General features: G+C 40.7%; 2 protein-coding genes across 3 annotated transcripts in view; one reads left to right on the top strand and one right to left on the bottom strand.

Moving 5' to 3' along the window:
- The first annotated feature begins 681 nt into the window (after window positions 1-681).
- On the top strand, window positions 682-8,129 carry BNIP3 (BCL2 interacting protein 3). Its single transcript, XM_040563997.1, has 6 exons — window positions 682-859; window positions 1,678-1,861; window positions 2,668-2,752; window positions 5,045-5,151; window positions 5,259-5,408; window positions 7,144-8,129. Exons 1-6 carry the CDS (start codon window positions 823-825, stop codon window positions 7,193-7,195), a joined length of 615 nt encoding a protein of 204 aa, XP_040419931.1. The 5' UTR covers window positions 682-822; the 3' UTR covers window positions 7,196-8,129.
- A 3,579-nt stretch (window positions 8,130-11,708) lies between these two features.
- Window positions 11,709-25,461, bottom strand: part of PPP2R2D (protein phosphatase 2 regulatory subunit Bdelta) — a 29,624-nt gene continuing 15,871 nt past the window's right edge. The window contains exons 4-10 of one of the 2 annotated variants that reach the window (XM_040563679.1): window positions 23,358-23,523; window positions 21,591-21,703; window positions 18,933-19,110; window positions 17,683-17,847; window positions 16,069-16,238; window positions 15,893-15,984; window positions 11,709-13,872 (exon numbers count right to left, since the gene is read on the bottom strand). In XM_040563679.1, coding sequence (XP_040419613.1) covers window positions 13,593-13,872; window positions 15,893-15,984; window positions 16,069-16,238; window positions 17,683-17,847; window positions 18,933-19,110; window positions 21,591-21,703; window positions 23,358-23,523 — 1,164 coding nt within the window. In that variant the 3' untranslated portion in view covers window positions 11,709-13,592. The remainder of the gene's footprint in view (window positions 13,873-15,892; window positions 15,985-16,068; window positions 16,239-17,682; window positions 17,848-18,932; window positions 19,111-21,590; window positions 21,704-23,357; window positions 23,524-25,461) is intronic. The other variant, XM_040563680.1, reaches the window with a different exon arrangement.

Below are 25,461 nucleotides of genomic sequence, written 5' to 3'. Positions count from 1 at the left end.
GTGTTAGCAGTTATCTCTTAATAAAATCTGTCAGAGCGGCAGCAGGTAGAGCACTGCTCCAACCACCCGCTTCCTTCATTCGGCACGCCAGGGCAGCTGAAGAACCTGATGATGTATAGGCAAAACCAACGCACTGGACCAGCTAGATGTTTCCACCAAGCCCGAAAACCAGCTGGCACGCTCGCAGGCACCACGTTCACTCCCGCGGTGAGCCCTGTGGAGTTACCGCTGCATATTCAGGGCGTATTCACACCCCAGCACCCCGCTTGCCCCCTAACGCCGCCGTGCCGGGTGCGCGGGTGCCACGGCCGTGCCGGGGCGAGGAGCCGGCTCTGCCCTCCCGTGCCCGAGGCCGCCCGGCTCCGTGCCGCGGGGCGAGCGCCGCGGCGGGCCGCGGGCGGCAGGGAGCAGCAGCGGGCTGCGGGAGCACCGCGAGCGCACGCACCCGCACGGGCCCTGCTTCTCCAGCGGCTAGAGGCTTCATTTTGCTCCGGAATTAAAATATTTGCCCCGAGTTCCTCCGTGGAACAACACCGAGCCGAGCGCTCCGAGCGGCCAGCTGCAGGCGGGCTGCCGGAACACAACGACCCCCCCCCCGCCCCGCCGAGCGCCCCCGGCCCGGCCCGGCCCCGCCCGCCCGCACCGCCCCTCAGCCGCGTGCCGGGGGCGGGCCGTGGCGGCCGCCAATGAGGCCGGGGCGGCGGCTGCCGTCAGCGCGGCGCCCCCAGGCCCGGCGCAGGGGCGGCGGGCAGAGCTGTGCGGCTCCGCCGGCCGCAGAACCGCGCCCCGGGCCGTCCCGCCGCGTGCCTGCGCCGCGCCGCCATGTCGCGGCTCAGCCCGCAGGAGGAGAACCTGCAGGGTAAGGCCGGGGGGGGGGCGGCGTGTTCGTCACCGCGGGACCGGTCGGGCCTCGCCGTGCCCGTCCCCGAGCCGCCCGGCCTCTGCGCGGCGGGGGCGCCCTTCCCTTGCCTTCCCTTGCCTTCCCTTGCCTTCCCTTGCCTTCCCTTGCCTTCCCTTGCCTTCCCTTGCCTTCCCTTGCCTTCCCTTGCCTTCCCTTGCCTTCCCTTGCCTTCCCGGGGCTGCCTGGTGACACACGGCCCCCGTGGCGGCGCGGCCCGCAGGGGAGCAGGGGCTGTTTGTTCCCCGGCCCCTGCAGCCCCAGGGCGCCGTGTGACCGCCCGCCCGCCCCGGCTAAACGCGGCCCGCACCGCCCCTCAGGGCCGCTGTTGCCCAACAGCACGCTCAGAGGCGCTCCCTGCCAAAACAAAACGCGGCTGTCGGGCGCTGGCACCGGAATGCTTTCGACAGATCGATACGCAGACTTTGGCAGAGGGAGCCCTGGAGGCTGTGCCCTGTGGCCGCCACCTGTGTTGAACAACAAAAATCGTGCGTTTCCCGTGCGCTAAAATGAAAGCTTCCAGCTTTCACAGCTTCAAAGCAGGAGGCACGCTGCACTGGCCGGCTCCTCTCCAGCTCCCTGAGGCTCTCCAGATCGCTAACGAAGCACCCCCGCATTTTGGCATTTCGTCGTGTTTATGAGCTGAGCTATAGATGCGAGTACTTCTGCGTGTCCCGCTGTAATGTCGCGCTGGGGAGGATCAACTGCCTCTGCTCCACGTGCCTTTTGTGCAAAACCGTTTGGTTTATTCTGGTTCTGTTCTCAATTATGCCGAGCAGGATCCTGGGTAGAGCTCCACTTCAGCAGCAATGGGAATGGCAATGGAAACAATTCCACACCGACGAGCCAAGAACAAGTACCGGCCTCCATCTCCATTCACAACGGCGACATGGAGAAAATACTTCTTGATGCTCAGCATGAATCTGGAAGAAGCAGTTCAAGAGAAAGTTCGCATTGTGACAGGTAAACAAAATGCTTTATTGTAAGCAAAGTGAAACTCGCCTTCTTTATGCACAGTGTTCCCACAGGTATGCTGCTTGAGTACAGCCAACAGTCTTCTTCTGGTGAAGAAAGTCCTGCAGAGCAGTGTGCTGCTGTCATTCCAAAGGATCAGACCTCGTGCAAACAGTACACTGCTGCCTAAACAGAAAAGTCAGAGTGGGGTGGTAAAAAAGCAATGTGTTATGTAATGGGTTCATTAATTAGGAGTTCTTAGACAGTTGCTTAAAAAAAGTCTTATGTCTAGTTTACAAAGTATATAGATTTCTAGGAGCATAATAATAAAAAAAGACATCTGAGGCACATTGTCAGTTTTGTCATTTTATGTATTTGATTTTGATGGGCTATGAAGTCTGCAGCCTAAGGTTTATTTAACTAAAAGGCCTTAAAATAGGCAGCAGGGTGCAGAACCTCCTAGTCTTATCTGGCTAGTTGAATTCAAACCAAAATGTACTTCTATCAATTGCTTGCTGCCTATTGTTATTTAGCAAGCAACATGGGCCAAATCATACAGCCTTACGGGCATATCTCCGCACTGCTGAAAAACAGCGCTGTGCAGCAAGCTCTCTGTCAGATTGTTAGGAAATCAAAGATTAATTGAGTGAGGTGGCTGGATTGTATCACCCACTGGCAGATTAATCTCTTAGGTTATGGTCAGGGCACCGTAGCTCTTCAGGACAGCTGTGCATACTAGCTTTTTAGTCATCCCATAAACAATGTCATAAAAAATGTAATGAGCTCTTTCTTATTTGTGTTTCTCTTTTATCAAGCCCTCCTCGTTCCCAGACACCTCAAGACAGTCATAGAGCTTTGGAAATAGAGAGTCACAGCAGTGGAGAAAAAAATAGCTTTCAGGTAAAAATCTCATTTTGCTTTGGAGGAAGGATTTGTTACTGTCACTGTTTGAAAACCAGCATTGGGAAATCAGCAGCTTCACCTCTTGTGCAGAGACTTCAGTAGCTTACTGTCTTAACAATGTTCTCAGAATCAGGATTTTTGTAAGTACCTAATTTGCATTGATTTTTTTTTTTTTTAATACGTAACCTGAGATTTTTTCAGAAGGATTAAGGTGCCCTACTCTGTCTCTAAAGACATCTGGGTTCTCAAACACTTATTTCCAGCCACAAGTCAAAATGTCTACCTTCAGAACTTGCATGTAGCTTTTGGGGAAATAGATAATCCGAAAGGTAACTGCTTGTCTAGAATTTAAGAGAGTTGGAGTCAACATCTTCCTAAGACTCCAGCTTTTGGTGATCTTGAGACATGTTCTCTAATCATGGTTTCATCTGTCCTCTGAAGTGGGCATTATTCTTTCCTACTCGATAGTTAGATTGGGAGGTTAAGTCTAGCAGAGTTAGTGGGACAACTGGATTTTACATTAAGGTCTGTAGGGAAGGTACCAACGGACAGGTGTATTTATGGCTATAAAGATGAACATTAACATTCTGTGGACAGCTTACCATACAGAAGTTTCCTCTTCCCCCCCTCTGTCAACTTGATACGTTTCATGTATCCCTCACAATGTAAATCTAACAGCAACCAGATTTTCTAGAGTCAATGAAACATGACAACCAGTAACATATATTTTCAAAGCACTGCCATAGCTTTATGATTATCTTTTTCTACCCAGTATTACAAGCTTTTTAAAACAAAGTCTATGTGATCACACTGTTTGTAAAGCATTTAACCTAGTGGGGTTTCAACTTCCTACAGTTTCTATATTATACAGCTTTATCAATAATACGTAGAATAGTTCAGTTGGAAGGAACCTTCACAGATCGTCAAGGTCAACTGCCTGATCACTTCAGGGCTAACCAAAAATTGAAACCAAAAATGTTAATGACAGCATTATCCAAATACCTTTTGAAAACTGACAGGCACGGGGCATGCTAGGAAGCCTGTTCTGGTGTTTGACCACACTCACAGTAAATGTTTTTTTCCTGGTGTCCTGGCTGAACCTCCCCTGGTGCAGCTTTGTGCCATTCCTGTCATTGGAGACTAGGGAGAGAGACCAGCACCTGGCTCTGCGCTTCCCCTCCTCAGGAAGTTGCAGAGAGCAAGGAGGTCACCTCTTGGCCTCCTTTTCTCCAAGCTGGATGACCCACGGGTTACCAACAGTTTTAATCAGTTCAAAATTACATAAAACGTGCGTGGTCCCACAGCCTCTCACTTTATCTGAAACTCTTCTCACCATCTCTACAGCTCCTACAGGAATCTAGCTCAATGGATCACCTGCTTGAGCTTAATTAATAAGTTACCTTGAATTAATTGTTTTTATGTTATGTTTCCAGAAAACCATTCATATGTTTAAAGGTGATTAATTAGATTTTGAGATCAAATTGTTTTTTCATCAAAAGTTAGAAAAAATGTCAGAAATAGTTGCCTGGACAACTTTATTTCCATTCCACAGTTGTGTGTATGTGTAGCTATTTAAACTCTATGATCAGATACTATTTTTATCACAATCTGTTGGCTCCATTCAATGCATGTGTAATAAGCAAGAAATCGTATTCTCATTCAGCATGTAATTTACTGTAATTTACTGAGAACAAAGCCACTGTTTTTTTGTTTTGTTTTGTTTTTGTTTTTCTGCACAGATGTTGCAGATAAACCTGGGCTTGCTTCACCTGTATTCCTAATGCTGGCCCAAAAGCCAGGTAGCTTTACTAGAATAAATTGGTTTCACTTGGCTTGTATTAGTGTGATTAAGGATCTTCAGGTAAGTATGACATTCATCCAGTTTTGAATACAGACAGACTTAAGAAGTTTATTCTGCCCAGGGTCGTTCAGATGTGTGAATGGGGGTTATTTTCAGACTTTTTGTAAGGATGCAATACAGGGCTTTGGCACTTTATTTCCAGGGTAGCCTTTACTTAAGCTAATAGGAGATATGGATACGGGATATGACCTTTTCCATTTGTATCCTGCTGTGAAGACAGATTCCCCTCTGTGCCCCTATCTAGGATCTAAATAGTTCAATACAAGTGATATGCAAAGGATGCAAGTGATACGCAAAGAGCTGGGAGAATTGAGCTTCAAAGGTAGTCTTGTGTATGGTCTTAGATGCAGAACAGAAGATTTGTTTTGCAGGACTAACTTTCTGCCTGTCATAGTTGTGTATGGTTTGATAATGGCTCTTTGTTTTAGTCTGAAGAAGACTTTCTTGAAAGGAGGAAAGAAGTAGAAAGGCTCCTGAAGAAAAATGCAGATTGGATATGGGATTGGTCCAGCAGGCCAGAGAACATCCCACCGAAGTGAGTGCTCTCGATGTTTCTGGAGGAACTCTGATACTGCTTCTATCTCCACAAGTACAAATATGTACACCTTCATGTTGTGATCGTATTTTCTTCCTCAAAATTAGGGAATTCCTTTTCAAACATCCCAGGCGCACAGCCACTCTCAGCATGAGAAATACCAGTGTAATGAAGAAAGGGGGCATATTCTCAGCAGAATTTTTGAAGGTTTTCCTTCCGTCTCTGCTTCTTTCTCATTTGCTTGCTATTGGACTAGGGTAAGTTTACACTTCTTATTTAAAAGAAGGCTTTTTTTCTTTTTCGCCCATTTTTCTCTGAGGCCTAATTCTGACTCCCAGTTCCATCTTTGTCTAAGAGATGAGCAATAGACTCTTCTCCACAGAAGGACAACAGTTAGTTATTCAGGAATGGTTTCCTACTTGTTTGCTTGTGGTATTGCTGAATCCATCAAATTTTAATTTTCTGTTTTTCTTCCTAGCTGAGTATTTTTAAAAGAATTAAGGCAGAGTGAAATTGTGTGTGTGAAGTCCTATCATACATACATAATACGCCGTTCCAGTGGAGGTATAATCTCAATACTAATTGTGAAGGAGAAATGATTACTTAATATATTTTAAAATTCCACACCTCTGGGGACAGGGGATGGCAAACAAAGCAGGAATTGTTGTTTGAGCTTTTGGCTTTTTGTGTGTGTGTGTGTGTTTGTTTGTTTTCCAGATGATTAAGGGATTAGATGAGATTCTTTAAAAATAGCCACGGGACACAGACTAAAGGGAAGAGATTAAATGTCTTTTTGTCAGGAACAGAGTTTGCCTTTACCTAGGCATGGCAGATTCCTTTATCAACAAAGAATGCTGGGACTCAGGCACATCTGACCTCTGCTTTTTGAGTGCAGTGTGCCACATGAGAGGGCTTAGGGGAGAGGTCAAACAAGTTCTGAGGTGACAGCTGTCCTCCAAGGAGCCTCCAATTACCTCTGGTTCTGTTCTTTTTCTTCTCATTACCTCGTGCAAATCCTGAACCCTTATCAAAAATGAAAACTACAGAAGTTGAGAGTGAGGGGATATAAGAGTGGGGGGAAGGAGAAGAATATGACAGCTACAGTAACTGGAGAGACGCACTCTGTGGTCTCTGCAATATGCATAATTTTAAAGATAATCTGTGCCTTCATCTGTCCTGTACAAAATTCTTATCTCAGCCACATAATAGTGTAAAAATAATGTGAAAGTAATTCAGCTCCTTCCAAAATTAAAATAAGTAACTGTGTGAGATGGAACAAAAGCATGCTGAAATCTTCCTTCCAAAGTCATTGCAAGTTTTGCAATGTAAACACTTTCTTGTTATTTCCACTGCTGCTGGGAATTACAACATTCCAGGTCAGTAAAGAGTAACAAAAAGTCACATCTTTATAACGTGCTTAGTGTAATAACACTAAAATTGTTACACTTAAAATACTGATTTCTTCAAGCTGCAAAAAGTGAATGAATAAAAGACCTGATGTAGGGCAGCTGTAAATGTTTACCAAGTTAGGAAATAGTGACTGGAGAAATGTGCTAAGAAGTATGTGAAGATGACAGTAAAATGAGCAGTTAACGGATGTCAGATGTATTTAATGAGTAGAAAAATTTAAGATAACAAGAAAAAAAACGTGATAAAAATATCTGACTTCTGAAAGCTCCTGAAGCAGTGTTCTTGTTAACCCTGTGCATCTCTCTGCCTCTTACATTCCTGAAACTGAACAGCTTACACAGAATTATTCAGACTTAGAATTTAGGGAGCATTATTAGACAAGGTATGCAGAAAGGTACCAGCAACTGAAGACCGAGTTTTATAGTAGACACTTGATTTGCCCTCTTAATTAAAACTGGCACTACTGCCCCTGCTGTAATTTGTATACCTAGTAATCTGATTTAAAAGAAAAAAACCCTACATGCTGTATGTTCCTCTTGAGCTGAAATCAAACGCTTACTGGCTGTATGTTCTTGATCTCAGGATTTACATTGGAAGACGCCTTACGACCACAGCTTCAAGCAGTACTTTTTGAAGGCACCTGAAACGTGATTTCAAAGCAAAGAAAATGTTCATCGGGGAATACGGGAGGTGAACAGCAGAAACATCCATGCTAGCAACGACTACACGATCAGCGTATACTTGTTCTGTAAATGTTGTGTTCCTAGTTCAGTAAGAATGGGAGAAGACACTAAAGCTAACGTATCATACGTAGTATTCTGGAGCAATTCTCATAATGCATCTGAATCGTGCTCTAACATCCACTGCATTGCTTTGTAGTGAAGTATCTTTGAAAACTAAAAGAATTTGATGTTTAAAAACAAAATCTTAGCTTTAGTTGAGTGTCTAGCTGAATCACCACTGCAATATTAAAGTGCTGTTTCTTTATATATCATAGATGTGAATGGTTGTCACTGCTACTGTAGTCACGACAATAAGGGATTAGCCCAAAACAATGTGTGGCCTTATGTATCATATACAGGAATTCAGAAAAAGCTTTTTACCTCACTTGAAGCTGTTCCTTCCTTCCTTAGATTCTGCTTAGCTCTTCAACTTTTGTGTGAGATGTGAAATGTGAGAGACTGTCAGCTGGAATAAGTTAGTGTATTGGTAAAGCTTCCATCAATATTTACTCATTCAGAGTGTGATACGCAAAAGGCTGGACTAAAATTTGGACCTTAGTGCCTAATAAATAGTTTCTTCTATAAAGGCGTATATTTAACTCCCCAATTAATACAAGTTCTTTCTGCTGGATCTTCTTGCAGCCTATTGCTTCTCAGTCTTTTTATCTGTAAAATAAATTTGCATCTTCTATTTGCTTCATCCTTGTATAGATTTAAAAAAAGGTTTGCTTGCTTATTTGTTTGTACTAATTGAATGCCTTTTCAGTAATTTTATCTTATTTAATGAGAATAAATGAATGTTTGCCAAATTATCATGTTTTGTATATTTAAATAAAAAGGTTCCTCGTAGATTGAGTGTTCCATTTCTCTTTCTCTAATTGGTTGAAGTGCTTGACAAGGCTCTGTCTTAAGATCATTTCATTCTTTATTTACATAACTGACAAATGGGTAAGAAGTTTCTATAGAAAATAATTTCATTTTGATTCTTAAATTTGAATAGGAGTAAGCTGTCATTAGAAGTCACTCAGAAAACAAACTCACTGAACTTGCAAGTACGGGTTCTGCTTTGTACTATCATCGTTTAAAAATAAATTTACTTTCCACTTTGTTTTTGCACTTATTTAGCAGTAGTTTCTTTTGTGCTTGGAGTTCTGCTGCTGAGCACCTTGTAGTACGGTGCTGAGCCCATGTCCTGTCGCCAAATGATGTCACCACAGGTGTGGGACTAGATTGCTGCTGTACAAACAAGCAGTGGCCTAATCCTGTGGGCCCCAATCCAGGAGAGACACGTACGGCATTTTCCATGGAGTAATCCTGCTGAGGCCACTGGAAATTCTCACTCGCATGACTTTAATCACATACCTCTTGTAGGAGGGCCAGTATGTGGTGGTTGTTTTTTAAGTGTCTGTGCAATAAAAAAAGGAATTATTGGATTTTTAATTTCTGAATGAGAAGTCTCCTGTGAAGTCGGAGCCTTTTAACTGATTAGAGTTTGAGTTGAACCTCAGTGTTCTTCCAAAATGGTATTAAAAACATTGATATTGGAATGATCGTTATATGAACTGCTTCTTCCCCCTTTGAAAAATATAAGACTTTTTTAATACTATTGTATTGGAATTTAAGGAAAAGTTTCATTATGAATACTTAACACCTTATACCCATAAAGACATTTTTTAAGTTACAGCAGGTGAATGGGGTGTCCTGCAAGCTCCAGCATCTGTACACATTCACGCTCTATTTAACCAGGGTTCTTACAATTTGTTATTTGTATTGAGTAGTTCTTGTTTTCGCTGAATGTGAAGACATGCTGCACTGGAAATTCCGTGTTTACATTCTATGGCAACTACTGGTATTTTAAAAAGAAAGATTTACAGAAACTACACTAGAATAATACTTAAATACTCCTATTGTACATTGCAAAATGCAATGGTATGAAAGTACCCATCATGAATAAAGGAACTACAGTATTGCTTCATTTTTCTTTTTTTAAACACAGAACCAAAGAAATCCTGTAGGGGCAGGAAAAGAATTGCCACCCTGCAAAGATGTTGCAAAGTAGCCATGTAAGCTGCCGTTCTTGCAGTAGTTGGAAATCTTTAATCCGATGTTAGAACCTAAATGCTAAAAGCAAAGGTATCAGAAACCGAGTCGTAATGCAGTCCTCACCGCTGCAAGCTGACACCCTGGTGCACTCCTAGCTGCCCTCACTTTTTTGTTACATTTTCATTTCTGAAGTAGATTTTTTCACAGCTTAAAGGAATAAAATGAGAAACTGTTCGGTGCCTTTCAACCACGCCATGTCCGTATTTACCAGCACCTTGCGAGCGGTGCTTCGCTCCTCTTCCACAGCCTCTGAGCCAACCCTTTGTACGTTGCTGCGTTGTGAGGCGGCCGTGCTTTGTGTTACAGCGGTGTTACAAACACGTGCTTGGTGTTACAGCGGCCGTGAGCAGATCCTGATTCCATCAGCTCCAGCTGGTGGAAGCGTGTAAACAAGCAGTGTTTTAAGTACAGCATGTGTTCAGTACCAGGGACTCAATTTTTCCAGAGAGCCAGGACTACCACTTGATTAGCCGACCCGATTTCTGCCTCCAGGCAGGGACACCGCTCGGAAGAGCCGCTCCCCTCGGCCTCCTCTCCCCAGGGCTCTCGGCCGGCCTCTTCCCTGGCCTTTTCCCTGGCCTTTTCCAACGAGGCACGGAGGGGCACGCAAAGACCTTCTGCCAGAGAAGGCCGATCAGCCACAGGCAGGGAGCAGGAGCTAGTCCTTGGACTTTTCTAGGCTGAGTACAGCGCTGTTCTTCACACAACCGGCCAGCATCTGCAGGCGTAGAGCCGCTCACCGAGCCTGCGCCCCGCGGAGGCCTGAGGGGCTGGGCCCCGCGGCAGGGAGCAGCACCCAGGGCAGCCCTCCCAGCCCCTTGCCGAAGCCCAATTCCGTGACCGCTCGCCTGAAGTGCTGCTGGTGAATTCAGCCTGCTGGCGATTGTTATCGCTGCTGGAAGCCCAGCACAACTCCCGGGTTAGGAACGCCTGCTCGGGGAAGGCGCCCGCTCCTGCTCCCAGCTCTCCGTGCCCAGTGGCGGGGGCTCAGAGCTGCTGCAGGACCACGCTAACAGCAAGCGGCAGCAAACACTTCTAGAGAGGAAAAATCCAAGCCCACCTACATCAGGTCATATTCAGTGATGCAGGGATAATTTTGGACATATGAAAACACGTCTCACCCCCACGCTGTAATTTCAGGACAGGGCAGCTGCATGGGGAAGTCCTTGCATGCCCATCAGGTTACTTAATTTCTAGATGATGCCTCTGGACAGGGTACTAAACACAAACTTCTGGTTAAAAGTTGGATAGAAACAATTTCTCTAACCCTTGAGCTTAGAAATAGAGCTTCCTAGAACAACAGGGTATTGCAAAAGCTTTTGTGATAAGACACGCAGCCCATAAGGCCTTCGAAGGTAAGGACAGGTAAAGCTATCCCCATCTCTGTTAAGCAATAAGCTTTCCCTATTGAAAAAGAAATTAAATAAGTCTGTTCTTACCTTTTTTGCTTCCAAAGCTTCAAACCCCCATACCACGTTGCTGTCTGACTGCGAGGACGCAGGGCCAAGGACCCCCAGCAGCTCCCAGGACTCCTCCACCGGGGATCCAGGTGGGACATGCACCAAGCACAGCCTCAGGGCTCCAGCAACCGCCTGCTTTGGACTAAAGGAACTATGGGTGATGCAAAATAAGGGGAAATAACCGCAGGAGAAATCCTCCCCTCTGCCCTTGTGGCTGGCAGCACAGCTCACAGCCTCCCCCCAGCAGGGCTGAGGCATTCACTGCCAGAACCACAGCGGTATCCCGGGTTGGAAGGGACCCAGGAAGGGTCATCAAGTCCAGCTCCTGCCTCCACACGGGACCACCCTGTATCTACTGCAATAATCCTACTGCTTGTGTCAGAGGTAACCTACAAGACACTCTATTTCATGGAAATTAACTGTTCAGGGTACTATATGTGCTAGCAATGCAATGCTGTTAAACTGGTAAGAGAAGTCAATGGTGATTTTAAGCAAATATCTGAAAGACAGTAATTTATCCAACTGAATAAGTAAGCTTTTAGGTAGAGTTAAATGATAAAAATTTAACGAATCATTAAAAGCTATTTAATTGAAATAGGATATAATGAAATCTATTATATAAAACATGATTTTCTTGTACCTTTCTCTTTTTACTCATTTTCCACTTACATTTGCTGAAGCTGAAAGAATATATAAAAATAGACAGCACTAAGATAATCACTGAACATGAACAGACGGCTTTGAGTTACAGGTATGACCATTCAAAATGGAAATATAAGTTTTCAGGTCGCTTAGTTTGGCCAATTATCTCACAAAAGGAAGAAGTTGTGGAATAAAAAGTTGTCAAAATACACAGAGCAAATCCAGGTAAACATTTAAAATTTATTAAACTTTTTGGTCAAAATAATTGAACAAGTATGTACAATCCCATTGTATTAGCTCTATTATGCATTTTAGGAACGAGGTCAAATCTAACACGTTAATGACCCAGAAGTTCCACATTTCAAGATTTGCAAATAGTGTCACAACCAATATACAGTATAAGGGTTTGTTGTTTGTTTTAATTTAAACTTTATTTGTAGAACCTCAAAGTTAGTTGTACTTACTAGCTTACTGTGAACAAGAGTGGCACTCTATGGACATTAATTGAGAGGGTAAGAACAGAGACATTTTACTGTTGCATACGCAGTTCTGATTCAGTAATCATAATACACCTTCATTTTAATAAAAACGGAGTGTAAACCACACTTCTGTATCTCCTTTCAGAAGCTCAAGGGATCTAATTTTTCAAAGAATTTCTAATTGGCAGGCACATTTTACAGAGTGTAATGTTTAGCTACCTGATGGAACTAAAATGTGCTGCAATAGCTTCAGGAACAATTTCTCATTCATGCTAGCCTACGGTGAAGAGAAGGTTGATGCATTTTAGGCCCCTTTGGAAAAAAAAAGTACCTAAGGCTTAAAAAAAACAAAAACAAAAAAAACTAAACAGTTAGCAAGAACAGGGTTATAACAAATGCAGTTAACACCAGCTTGTAGCCTCACTGTTTTCTGACATCTGGGTGTTAAAGTCAGAATGTGTAAAAAGTATTAAGCTGTGTTGCTGCTTGGCATAATCAAGATACCTTTTTGCTTGAACAGCAATGTGAAATACAATACATTATGCCAAATATTTAAAATAAAGTGTATCTTCATGACAAGTACTAAAAAGGTTAAAAAAACATAATGCACATAAGGTATGTCTCTAGCTAACGTTGAGAGGCATCAGATAAGCTTTATTTTTTTTTTTTTTTATCTCCAAAGAAGAACATTTGTTACACATTTTGTTTTCCCTTCTGTGCAAGGTGGTCACTTTCTATTAAGGCTGTGGACATCTTTATACCAACCTTTTCATTCTCCTACTTGGTATACGAATGGCATCTTACAAGAAAAAAATTGCGCAACTTAAAATTAAATGACACCTTCAAGGAAACTCTAAATTTAGAATTTGAATTACTACACAAAAAAGTTTGTATTAGTCTGCCAAAATTTAATAGTTTGGGACAAACACTGTCAAGTCTGCCCGTTAGGGTTATTTTGCACAATCCCAGTACATGCAATAAAAAAAATAAAAAAACTGAATACATACCATCAGATTTAAAAACACTTTTTATAGTTTGTTATTTTATTAAGTGGTTTACACCAGAAGGTGTGGTTATAGATACAGTTGGTGAGTAAATATTCATGGAAACCTGTCTATGAACCCAACTCAAGACCTACCTAAGTGCTCAAAGGTAAAAACACCTAAGCCTAGATACAGGCCAGAGGAGGAATGTTTACAGGCATTAAGCACAATATATGTTTTGAAAGGCCCAAATATTACAGCAGAGAAAGAGCGCAAGAGATAGAAATTACATTTTTATGACAATTTTTCTTCTTGGGTGTTAAATTTTTGGTCTATAAACTGGAAAGGAAGGCTCAGACTTAAATAAATACATTTGTTTTGAGTATTGGCCTGATTGAGCACTGTCCATCAATTCTGCTTCTAGAGGGTTTTTCTCAGAAAATTGCAACTGACACTCCATACCCCCACTGAAGGCAGAACTACACCATGAACTCAAAAAACAGGCCAGATTCTCTCCTTTATCTAAAGGGAAGTAAGTGCATCAATGTTCTTCACTGGTAGGACAACAAGGCCTTCTCTTTTACAGATAACAACTGAGCTTAACTATGTAAGAAGACAACTCTGTCCTCAAGTAAGTCATCTTTAGTTAATTTTGTCCTGGAATATATACAAATTATTGGTGGCAGCTACAGCAATGATGTTCTCCATGGGATGCCATGCTGTATGAAGAATCTTCTTGTTGAAGTCCAGACTGTCAACACTTATTTCATCTTTCTTTCTTTTACCACCTGTACACACTTTACGTGGTTTCAAGATGGCACGAGGTTTGCTACTTTCCCTGGACGCTTCTAGAGTGATATCCCGCCGCGTGTTTCGGTCAAACATTCTAAAGAAGTTGTTGTAAGATCCAGTCATGATAGCACTGTTGGAAAACACAAAAAAGGAAATCTCACTAGGCTTCCAGCAGTGGTATTCAATCCCTTTCTTCCATCTCTTACCCACAAGGTGACTGTCAAATCAAATTCATGACCAGTATTTGGCACTACACTCTCTTCCTCTCTGATGTATGTTTGCTCAGCTCTGCTGGGTATTTAGTACTGCTTCCACTCCGTGAACTTCTCTTCCACGTATTCTCCCGGCCTGTGCCTCCTGGGACCAGCTCTCAGCAGAGTCTTGGGCTTTGTTCATCTTAATGTGAGCAAAGTGGGCCTTCCTATTCCTACTCCATCCCTTTATCCCGCTGCTCCAAAAGTTATAGTGGAATCAAAGCAATTGTAAACTACTTAATTTCAACAGACTATGACAACCAGGAGTGCTTTCCTTTGCAAATGCTGACCATGAACATACCAATGGATTAATTACAAAAAATTGTTCTGTAGCAGCAAAAGAAACCCTTTACTCGAGTATCTGATACAGCCCGTCAGGAACAATTCAGAGTTTCCATACAGTACTAAATCTACATTTGAACAAGGCAGGAAAAAAAAACTGCGTCTGAAAATACTTTCATGTACCTTGCTTCCAATGAACAGTTTTTTTTTTTTGTCTTCATGGCATTAGAAATTAAAGACTAGGAGCAGAATGAGATACTATTAACACAACATACATCACTCAGATTGTACGAGGGAATGCAGAGCCAAAGGAATTTTTCAAAGGGAGGTGAGCAACACAACTTATGTTCTTATTTTGTCATAATCAGATGATGTTGTTTTGATTTTTTTTTTTTTAAAGATTAACTGGAGTTACTTGAAAAATGTAGAAATAAGTGTCAGTTTCTTTGCATTTTAATTTAGTAAAAAACATATGAAATGAATAAAAGAAGCTGTATATTAGATAATGGAAATATTGCTAAGAAGTATTTTTCGTACGCTGATTGAATCAGCATGATTTTTTTCCCCCACAGTAACTCATAGCCACTTACAACCTGGTATTGACAGTAACCCATTTTCTCTAATACTGTTTCTGCAGAAAATTGTTAAGCAGCATATAGCATTACATGCAATCTCAAATATCACTCCAGTAGCAACGCAGGTAGATTTTACTTCCTTCACTGACTCCTGTACACAGTTTGCCAGATTTGACTTCCTTGATCATTGTCCGCTTCTAAATTATGTGGTGGATCTTTGCTTCTCCATTATTAGGCCAAAGCTTGTTTCACAGGATGATCCCGTTACTATCAAATCAAAACTGGTACCTATTCGTTTAACAGCTTGAAAGCATTTGGTGGTGGACAAGTCACAAATTTAGGTATTTCAGAAATTATTAATAAAAATCCTACAAAAAAAAAAAAAGCAAGAACCGCATAGGCAAGCCAACAAAAAGCATCCAGACAGAAGATCCAGATCTGCCGTGATCTTACCCATGGGTTCTGAAAACATTTTAATACATAGCTAGTGACAAGAAACATGCACAAATTGTGCCAGTATAGTGGCTTTGCTATTTGATTATAATGCTTCTACAATTTGCAGGTGAGACAAGTATTTCTGTGATTTGCAACAAATACAAATCATTATCTAACTGTTTTAGTCTACAGAAAACAGAAAGAAGATTTAATCTGGAAAATACTGAGTGCGTGCTCTTGTATACTATTTGAAAACAAAACTGAGTAACATTTTCATGACTTGAAATGGCCAGTCTTGACTATATAAAGCTTCAACAAGAATTTGTATTAGAAACATACTGACTAAGCCTTATTCTACTCCTTCAACTGGAGGATAGAAGATTGAAGAATGGTTTTGTGTTTATCCCCCCTAAAAGATTTCAAACATAAAAACCAAAAACAAAACAAAAAACACCCACCACCACACCACAAAACATGCCCCCCCCCCCCCCCCGAGTTGATTTGAATTTAGCTAATTACTCCCTTAAAGTTAAATATCACGAGTTTTGGGACAAAATTAAATTCCTAAAGCTGAGAGACAAACAAACAAAGCAAAACAACTTACCTATCAGAACCGTTCCAGCAGCATTCAAATTTGTCAAAAATGCAGTCATTTTCATACAGGGAACAAAGCTTGCTTCGAAGATATTCATGAACCTTTTTGAAACATTTAAATTGATATTAGAGAGATTTAAAGAAAAAGAAGACAAGAGGGTATTTAAGAGAACTTGAACTTCATACTTGATATGTCTCTACAGGCCTGTTTTCCATATTGAGATCCCAGACTTTAACAGAAAGGTAGTCTCTTGTCATCATGTATCGACCACTGTGGCTGAATTTTACATCAGATATCGATGAGATTATTTCTGAAAAAAATGATCTGCTGCTAGGATCTTCAGGCTCTTCAAAAACTGTAGATAGAAGACAATTACCAATGAAACCAACATCAAATTCTACAGCTTCCAACGTTCACCAGTACTTTGACAATTTTAAGTTAAGATACTAGTTTCTTTAAAAAAAGAGGTTGCTGTTAAATTATTAAAAATAGTCTCTTTTTAAACAATGTTACATTCCAGCAATTTTACGACTATCTCCAGCATTCTCAACTGGAGCACAGCATCAGCAAACAATTCACAGGTCTTAAGGGATGAATCAGAGAAAAAAGTTAAAAAACAACAGTACATGTGCAGTTAAAACGTTACAACTGATCTACAAATTAAGTTGGACAATGGCAGGTGAAAATGTCAGCATCCAAAACAAGATCTTACTGCATGACCCACACATTTTGAGACTACTGTACAGCATACTTTTATTTAGATCTGAACAGAAGTTGTACAATGCAACCTCTTGAAAGGAAATATTAGTATCTACACTTGAAATGAAAGGTATGGTTTTAGAAAGCAGAAAGAAATATTTCTTAAATTGAAAGTCAATCTCTGAAGTCAGTATTTCATGACACAAGCTATCCAGAATTTCTTTTATCATTTTTGAATAGACCCTTTTAACAGGTGTTTTTCAGTAACGAACAGTTAAAAAAATAAAATGCTAGTATGTAATTTGATGCAACGCTAAGTCACACAGCTGAAATGGCTTAGCACTCCACATTTCACATTGCAGAAGTACTTCCCTTCACCAAGAAGAAATCCTGATCTTCACTATAGAAATCTTACCTGCAAATATCAGTGTGGTAGGGTAACCCACAGGAATAGTAATACCAATAAACCATAACTGTTACATTAGCAAAAAAAGAAACAATAGGCTGTGTGCAAAGCACTGACAGTGTTCCCTCTGATTTCAATAGAAAAGCTTTCCTCACCTACATAAGTTTACATAGCTCAGCAGACCAAAAAGCATTCATCTTTCATCCCTGGAAACTAACTTCAAACTCAGTGCTTATTTTTAAGACTATATTCTATCTTATGAGCTGCAAATGGTAACAAACTAAACGGATCATCATCAGCAGCAGCCCAGTTGCTAATGCACAAAGGTGAATAAACTGCCCTGAACTGGGATTTGATAAGCAGATACCTTTGAGAAGCACCAAGACTGAGTCTGGACAGAAGACAGGTCTCACTGGTGCCAAAAGCACTTGTTCCCATCAGTTTATGATGCATAAATGGGTAAACAGGAGCAGAGTCAGATCGTCAATTGTCTCATGCTACACTTCTGCTTGTTGATGGCCTAGAACAAGACAATTAAAATGTTCCATTCTACAAAACTACCACTCCTTACCTTGTATGCTCTTTACCAATAAGCAGAACTTGGTATATTTATTTATAAGCAAACACCTATACATTCTATCTTACATGAGAACAAAGCAAGAAACCCGTAAACCACAGGTGCATCCTGACTTACACTTTGAATGCCTGTCACAGAGGGCTGAAGAACGCATGTCACAGAGGCGAATAGTTCCTTTGCTACTACTGTAGACAAACACGTTACAGTGATGAGGGTGGAACTCTGCAGCGGTGATCACTTCTGTCAGCTCCTCCATGTTAGCAGGCTTAATATCTACAATATCTGGGAAGGTTTTGGTAAAGGTATGTAACACCTCACATTTGAATCATTGCTTTCAAGTAGCTATCTAAAAAAGTGTAGAAAATACAGCGTAGAAAACCTGGCAAGGTTTTAATTTCCACCATCAGCAATCTACACAAAGTAAAGTGACCGCAGAAGATTAAAAAAGAACCATAACACCAGACCTCATTGTTACAAATCTACTTCTGGAGATGCTGGAGGTAACTGAAGAAGAGTTGAAAGATGATATAAAGAATTTGCTCCAAAACAAAAGCCCCATCTATCCACAAAATCACAAAAAGAGGAGAGAATTAATTTGTATTTTTGCTATAAGCTCTTATTTGCATAAGAAAAACTTTAAAAAGAAAAAAAAAGGGGGTAAAAGATTGTTCTTATGAAGAAGCTAGCCTCCAATCCCTCAAATCAGCACCCAGTAAAGATTAAACTCAGAGATTAATTAAGCTCCCAGATAGAGCTTTCAGATTCCTCTCAAACTTCCTTTTTAACACTTCTTATCAAACGCTGAATATACTTTACTTGCTGATCTAAAGCTTTAGATAACTTCCATAAGATCGTTTTGATATGTATTTATGCAACTTTTGTTTTACTGCAGATTTGCCTGAGGAGGACATACTATTGCAGTTCTGGATAGACAGGCTTGCAAAAAGATTTGAAATTTTTTTCTACAGTTGACAATACCATTTGATATGGAAAAAAATAAAATTTGTCTTCTGCAAGAGAAATGTTATTTTAGACAGTTAAGAGACCTTAAACTTTGGAAAGATCTACAGTAACACAGGATCTACTTTTCAAATCTTTCAACTCGTACTTAAAGCATAAACTCCACAAACAAAACAAGCTCTCTACAACATTTCTACTGGCACTTTTTCACTGGTAGAATGCTTGCACTCAGAATGAGCGAGCGCATCCTAATACGCCTGCTTTCCCTGCATTAAGTCTCTAGATTTTTAAATCCTGCATTTTTATCTATAGATTTTAACACCAATTCACAAAATTAAAGTGATTCTGTTAAACATACATAACTTACACGTACCCTAGTGCTCACAGAGGACCAAAAAAAAGGATACTAAAACTTCTATCTGTGATTTCTAAATGCCATAGGTTAATTCTTAGGTCATCTGCAGAAAGGTATGTTTCATGATCACTATTTACTGAAATAGAGTTTATGTGATAAGTATGTGCATTTGCAAATATCCTTCTGGGACTTGCTTCTACCATTAGGTCCATGGGTTTCAATATTGGCACCTGAAATGTGAAAGAGAATGGTCAAGTTGGGCATAAAGCTGATTTCTGATTCAGAAGACATTAATTTCACCCCATCTATTTCTGTTTCGACTTACTGACACCCTCCCACCAGTTTTCCAACAGGAATATAAATTTATCCTCCCCCCCCATGAAATTAAAGAGCACAGCTGCAACCCCGAAGCTAAGAGATACACAATAGCACACTGTCTAATGGCAAACACTAATAGAAAAACTTGGATTTTCTGTTTTCTATAAATAGATTAAGTTCTAAACACCTTCTAAATCCTCAGAGCAAGAGATGCAGTAAACCAGGCCATGAATGGTGACTTGACAGACCGCTCGCACAAAACGTGGGTCACTGCCTTCTTTGGAAGTTACCTGTCAAATAAGGAAGCTTCGTACCTCACCCATCAGGAAAATAGTACATGTTTATAATGGTATTTGAAGATGATGTTAATTGGAAACAAGTGCTTAAAAATGACCTCCATATCTTAGAGGGTGCTGGTGAAATTGTTAAGAAGTTTGCAAAGGACCTCCCCTATTTGTTCACTGAACAACGAGTACGATTTCAGGAACATGTAAACGCTCTATTTTCACAGCTAGCTGATCCAAAGGACGACGTGGCTTATCCCAGCCAAGTGTATTAAGCTTTCTTCTTGCTCCTTCCCCAGCCTTGTCACTGACCAGCAAGTCAACAGTTTAATGCTGTCCATGGACGTTCCCATGCTGTGCTGTTGAACTGTGTGTACTAGAACACCATCTTACATCATCTAACCACGAAAAGAGTTATGACACCGTTCAGGGTAATTTGTCTTCCTGAACAAGAAACAGATTAATCTAAGAGCTCTGTAATTGTTTTCACCATGTTTGTATCTTAGTCTGTTTAGATCATAAAAGGTAATTATTAAAATTAATCTATTACGGCTTATTAGGCAATATTCCTATCTGACCATGAGTGTTCCTAGCTCCAACAATTATCAATTGTGAAATTGAAGATGCATTAATGGGAGTCATCAGGAACGGTACTTGGAAGTGACAAGGCCTCCACACACAGGAGGCTCTGAAGCACTCCTCCTAAAGTCTACTTTGTTACAAACAAATGGGGTTCTACTTCTGTAAGGATGTATGGAAACAATACCTGTAATAGGCCAAGTTACGTACGCTCTAGATCTCTAAAACTTGATATTTTTAACGTATGAGGGTAACTGTCGGTAAGTTTTTCCTCCCCCTTCTGCCAATCTTTTCTCACGCTTAGTTCATTCCATCACCTTTTCTTGTACGATGATGTGCCTGGCAGGGTTTGCAGCCCAGCCCAACCTTCCTTTCCCAGAAGGGCAGCAAAATTAGAAGACTAACTTTTAAAAAAGTGGTTCTTGCTTTTTATTGCCCCCCTTCCTCCCTCTCTCAATTCAGCTTGATGATTCCTAAAAACATTCCAGTGTTTGAAGCAGATGCCAACGTGCTCATTGAGCGGTATAGCCAGTATCAGCCAGTGTCCAGCAGAACCATTCTGGCCGTGTTCTGGACTTTCCATGCTCCCCGATGGGTTGTCTACTCCTACATAATGGCAGGGTTGGAGAAGCCCAAATTTTATCCCTACCTACTTCCAGCCACTGGGCTGAGGCATCGTATGATTTGTTTCCCTGGTTTTACGTATTTTATTTGGAGTACTCAGTCAGATCTTGGCTCCTACACGCCAAGTAGGAAGCTACCTCCCAGCTGCGGGTAACCTTTCCCAGCACGACAAGGCATCATGCTGATGTATACCTAAAGCTTCGATACTCAATTTAAGCAAAGCAAGAGAAAAAAAACAATCCAAACATCATCAGCAACAACATCAACGAAAAAAAACCACAAAACCACAACAGCATAGTTCCTGCAAGTGTCAGGAGTGACAACAGCTTCAGAAGTAGTGAGAGCCTTGGTTCAATTCCTATTTATAGATACAGCAACAAAAATAAAATCCATCAAAAATCCCCTACCCCCAAATGACTGCTTTGGTTTTGAGCTCATGCTTTAAAAGGTTCCAAGTCTGGAGCACTAACCCTACCGTAACATCACTATGAAAATGGACAAATAGCAAGGCTCCAGAAGTATATATACACATTAGGTTTCTCAAATGCCCAGGAGCTGGCCTCTAACAAAAACACCCTCTCTAAGACAATACTTAATTTTGATTTTTAAAAGTTTGTTTCCTATCCATTTAAAAAATAAGATGTTCCAAGAAAAAATAACTATTGAGAAGTTAATATCTTAGTTTTGAAATTTGCCTCAAGTTTTCCAAAGGATCCTTATTTTATGATTTTAGAAATACATGTATTTATCTATAAAATCAAGTGCGTTTTTTAAAAAAATTAAAAGGTTATCAATTACCCCGACCAAAGCACCATTTCTAATCTACACATTTCAGTTGACAACTCTGAACAAAGGTAGAGAAGTACATGCAAAAAGATATTTAAAGTCAAAGAGCAGAAACATACCCGTAGTGCTGTGATTCTGAAAGGATCCCTAAGTCTTCCATCTTCATCTTTTAAATTATAACCTTCGGCTCTTTTATCCCTTTCACTTATTTTCCATAATTTAATAGTTTTATCTAAAACCAACAAAAATTCACATCCTTGAGAATGAATTAAATTCAAAATAAATTCCCTAACTAATGGAGCGAGCGAAGTGTGTTATTCATCTATCTAGGTTTCTACTGCTTGCAACAGAAAGGATCCCACTGGCGTCCTTTAAACAACTACATAATATGAAATACAACCTTCCCTACGTAGACATGAAGGACTTTGCCTTCAGCAATATAGTTTAGCAGAATTAGTACATTAAAAATAAACAGAAAATATGCACTTAGAGGGTGCGGATGGGAAATGCATGGAAATACCATTTAAGGGAAGAAGAAAAATAAGTAATTTCATTTTTAACTTTAATATAACATTCAGTTTGAATAAAATACAAATTTCTGCCTGAATGGTAGAGCACAATGCCTACCATTCACCAAAATGACCCTTTGCAAGGGAAGTTTCACATGCTGATCACCAAAATTCAGCAGTGAGCCCTCTATTACTATCTAGCATATTTTTAATAGACAAATGCTAGGGAGATAAAACAAAAACAACAAAAAAAGAATAGCTTGAATTAAAGTAACTCCCTTAAGGAGAGAGAAGAGTCAGGCAGAGGCAGTAACTGGGAAGGAGGTTTGCCGCACTGCTTTAGGATTCCACATCCAAAGGCATGTACTTCCCAGGTCCTACCAGGGGCAGTTTGTCCAAATGCAGAAAGGAAGTACACGCCGAGAGTGAGATCCTCCGCTAACTGGAAACAAACCTCTTCTCCCAAGACTACTACACATATTTAATGCATTTAAGATGACACACTTTAGAGACCGCCTTGAGTTTAGCTGGACTTGGATCAAAATAGATGAATTTAATTTCAAAGTCCAGCAGACAGAAGTCATTCCTGCTTTTGAAGTTCTGTATAACAGAACATACATTAGCACTTACAAAAGATCATCTAGGAACAAGGTAAAAGGTGAACCAAACTGTTAGGAACAAGTGCATCCCTCTGTCAAAGGCAAGTTTTTTTCATGCACAGTTCTGCATTTACAGTTACAACTTGCTCCATGATGCATCAAAATGAAACAGTGCTAATAGTCACAGCACCGACTGCTTCAGCAATACATGTAACCGCTAATACAATAAGGGAAGAAATTAAAGAAAATAATGTGAATGAAAAAATGGTACAAATGTGCTCCTAGAGTGACCGTTGTCTTTTAATCCATAAGCTCTTCAAAGCACACACGACGTTTTAGAATCAGAAGAGCATTGTAACTACAGAGTTTCAATTTCAAATGCTTTTATTCTAAATTCATCTGGGATCACAAAAAATTCAGTTTCAAAATTAGGATGATCAAGTTAATTTTAGACTTGTGCTACAGTTCAGCATATTGGCAACACACTTACGCTGAATGCATACTGAAAAGCAGAGCACCAGGGCACGTAAATTGACGACGTGGCCAGCACACCCCCAGAGCGTAGCTCTGTAACCATGCCTGTGCTGTTGCTACTTCATTACTTCCAAGCTCCGAAGTCAGTAATTTACAAGGTATCAAAACAGACACTGTGTGTAATTAAGGAAGAAACTAAAACAACCCCAAAACACTGCAGAAAAACCCCACAAGTGGATCATCGATGAGATAATATTCAAATGACATACAGGAAGGTTTTTTTGCAAAAATAAAGTGTTCTTACCATTTGTAGACAGCAGGAAATGAGCAGCATTCTGTTGTGGTAACCACCTAATTTTATTTATTTTTTCCTCAATTTCTAGACTTTTCAAGTAGTCAAACTCAGGTTCATGACTCTGAAAGGTACTGTAAACATTATATTCTCCCCTAGAAAGAGGACGGCTTTTATTCTGCAAGGAAACATAATATTTCTTGAAGCTGATGTTACTCGGTTCATTAGGAACTGTACATACAAAGTAACAACTAGAAATTGTCAATTAGAAAGTAAACTTTTTACAACAGGTCTTGCTCAATCTGACGTTTTTACTAGAGTTTAGCATCAATACAATATGCACAGACTTCCTTTTTAAAAGTAACTTTCTATACAAATATTTGTCTACTTGTATCAAAGCACTTCAAAGGGGCGTGCTGTCTGCAGAAGAGTTCCTGGGTTCATTTGGAAGAGCTCTGGCTTACACCGCTGCTCCCCAGTACTTTCAACAGAACTGGAACAGAGAAATCAGCTATGTCCTAAATCCTAAACCACCAACTCCATGGGATCAGTTTCTACACTTATCTCCTTTCCTTCCTTTCCAAAACTCAATCCTCTGCTCATCACAACATGACATTATACAGGGTTTCCAGACTAGCAAATAAATGTTAAAGGACAGAGGACGTGGTGCAATTAAATATGTTTGTATAAAACAGTGACGGCACACAGTCACTGCTATATGAGCATTAGACGTAGCTCCTTCCCTACTCATTTTAAAACATGCTGCATCCAGAAATGCTATCAAGGCTCATCATTAAGCTTTGACAACCTTTTTCATTATGAAAATCTGAAGGCTGGAATTACCTTATTTTCATCTCAGGCTTTCTATGGAGTTTATTGTAACACACCAAAGACTATTACAAGTACACTAAAAAACTTCTTTCCCCCCCCTCACAGAACTGGAACTTTGCATTATTTTCATTTGGCATCTGTGGCACCAAGGAACAGAGATCAAAGTTGCAGGTACCTGCGGACCTGCAGTATTAGATTTGAAGAAAATGTTATTGGGCTCTTCAAATAATTTGATATTAGATAGTGACTCATGTTTGGAGACCAGCTCCACTTGCAGAGCTGCAGTGCCCAGAACACCTGAAAAAAACAAACTCCCCAAAGCACAATCGGAAATCACACTTTAGAAGAAGCAAGTCACTTACTTCCAAAGGCAGGCAAGAAAATCAGTTGCCCAGGAAAAGCCTATCTTGCACATCGATTGACAGTGCGTTACTGTGGAAAAAATAGTAGTGACTCACATAATTAAAGCCTGCTATGCCAACCTGAGGCTCCACAGGCAACCTTTGTTCTGACACTTACTTGCATTTCCATGCTTGACTTTGCAACTCTGATAAGGTTTTACAGAGGAGTTTTTTTTTTTTTTTTAACTGCAATCTTTCAAGTATGGAATTTTAGTTAAGTCTGAGACTTTACATTACTTTGCTCCCTGTCATTTAACTTTTAATCATTTTAGATAGGATCCTCTCACCTAACCAAACAGAATAGTGTAGTTAAGTAATGGAGATAACTACCTATGTTTTGTGAAAGTTGCCTGGGCAGTGCTCTCACTCTTTACTCATGTATTTGCTTGGAATAACCAGCTGCTTGGAACTGAAATAATGCCCTATGAGTTCAGGGCACAGAGCCCAACATTTCAGCCTTCCAAAAAACAAAGTGTATGTAAAATTTTATAACTATCCGAAGTTATAGTCAAAAAATTACACTGTTTAAAATAAGTTTAAGATTTTATCATGTTTCTAGTCATTTTATCTATTTTCTTTCATGTTCCTATTATTTTAGGTTTCTCTTCCTCCTCTTCAGAAATTCCACGGTTTTGTAGATGACAAGAGAAAGGACTCTAATGCCCACCTCTTCCCTACAGCCCACACGTGCTCCCAGAAGACATTTGAATATTCCTGTGTGAAGAGTGTGACTTTTTTTTAATACTACAAAGAAAAGACATGACAGCTGGGTTTTGAGTTACAGAACTGAGCACAAACAGCTGAAAGCCAACCAATAATAGCTCCACCCTGAACAAGCGTCAAGGAAGTCAGAGATCCTGAGCAGGTGGATCCTTTTGACCTTG

The sequence above is a fragment of the Cygnus olor genome, chromosome 7, assembly GCF_009769625.2.
Source record: "Cygnus olor isolate bCygOlo1 chromosome 7, bCygOlo1.pri.v2, whole genome shotgun sequence".
Taxonomy (NCBI): Eukaryota; Metazoa; Chordata; class Aves; order Anseriformes; family Anatidae; genus Cygnus; species Cygnus olor.
This window is presented reverse-complemented; position numbering and strand designations above follow the sequence as displayed.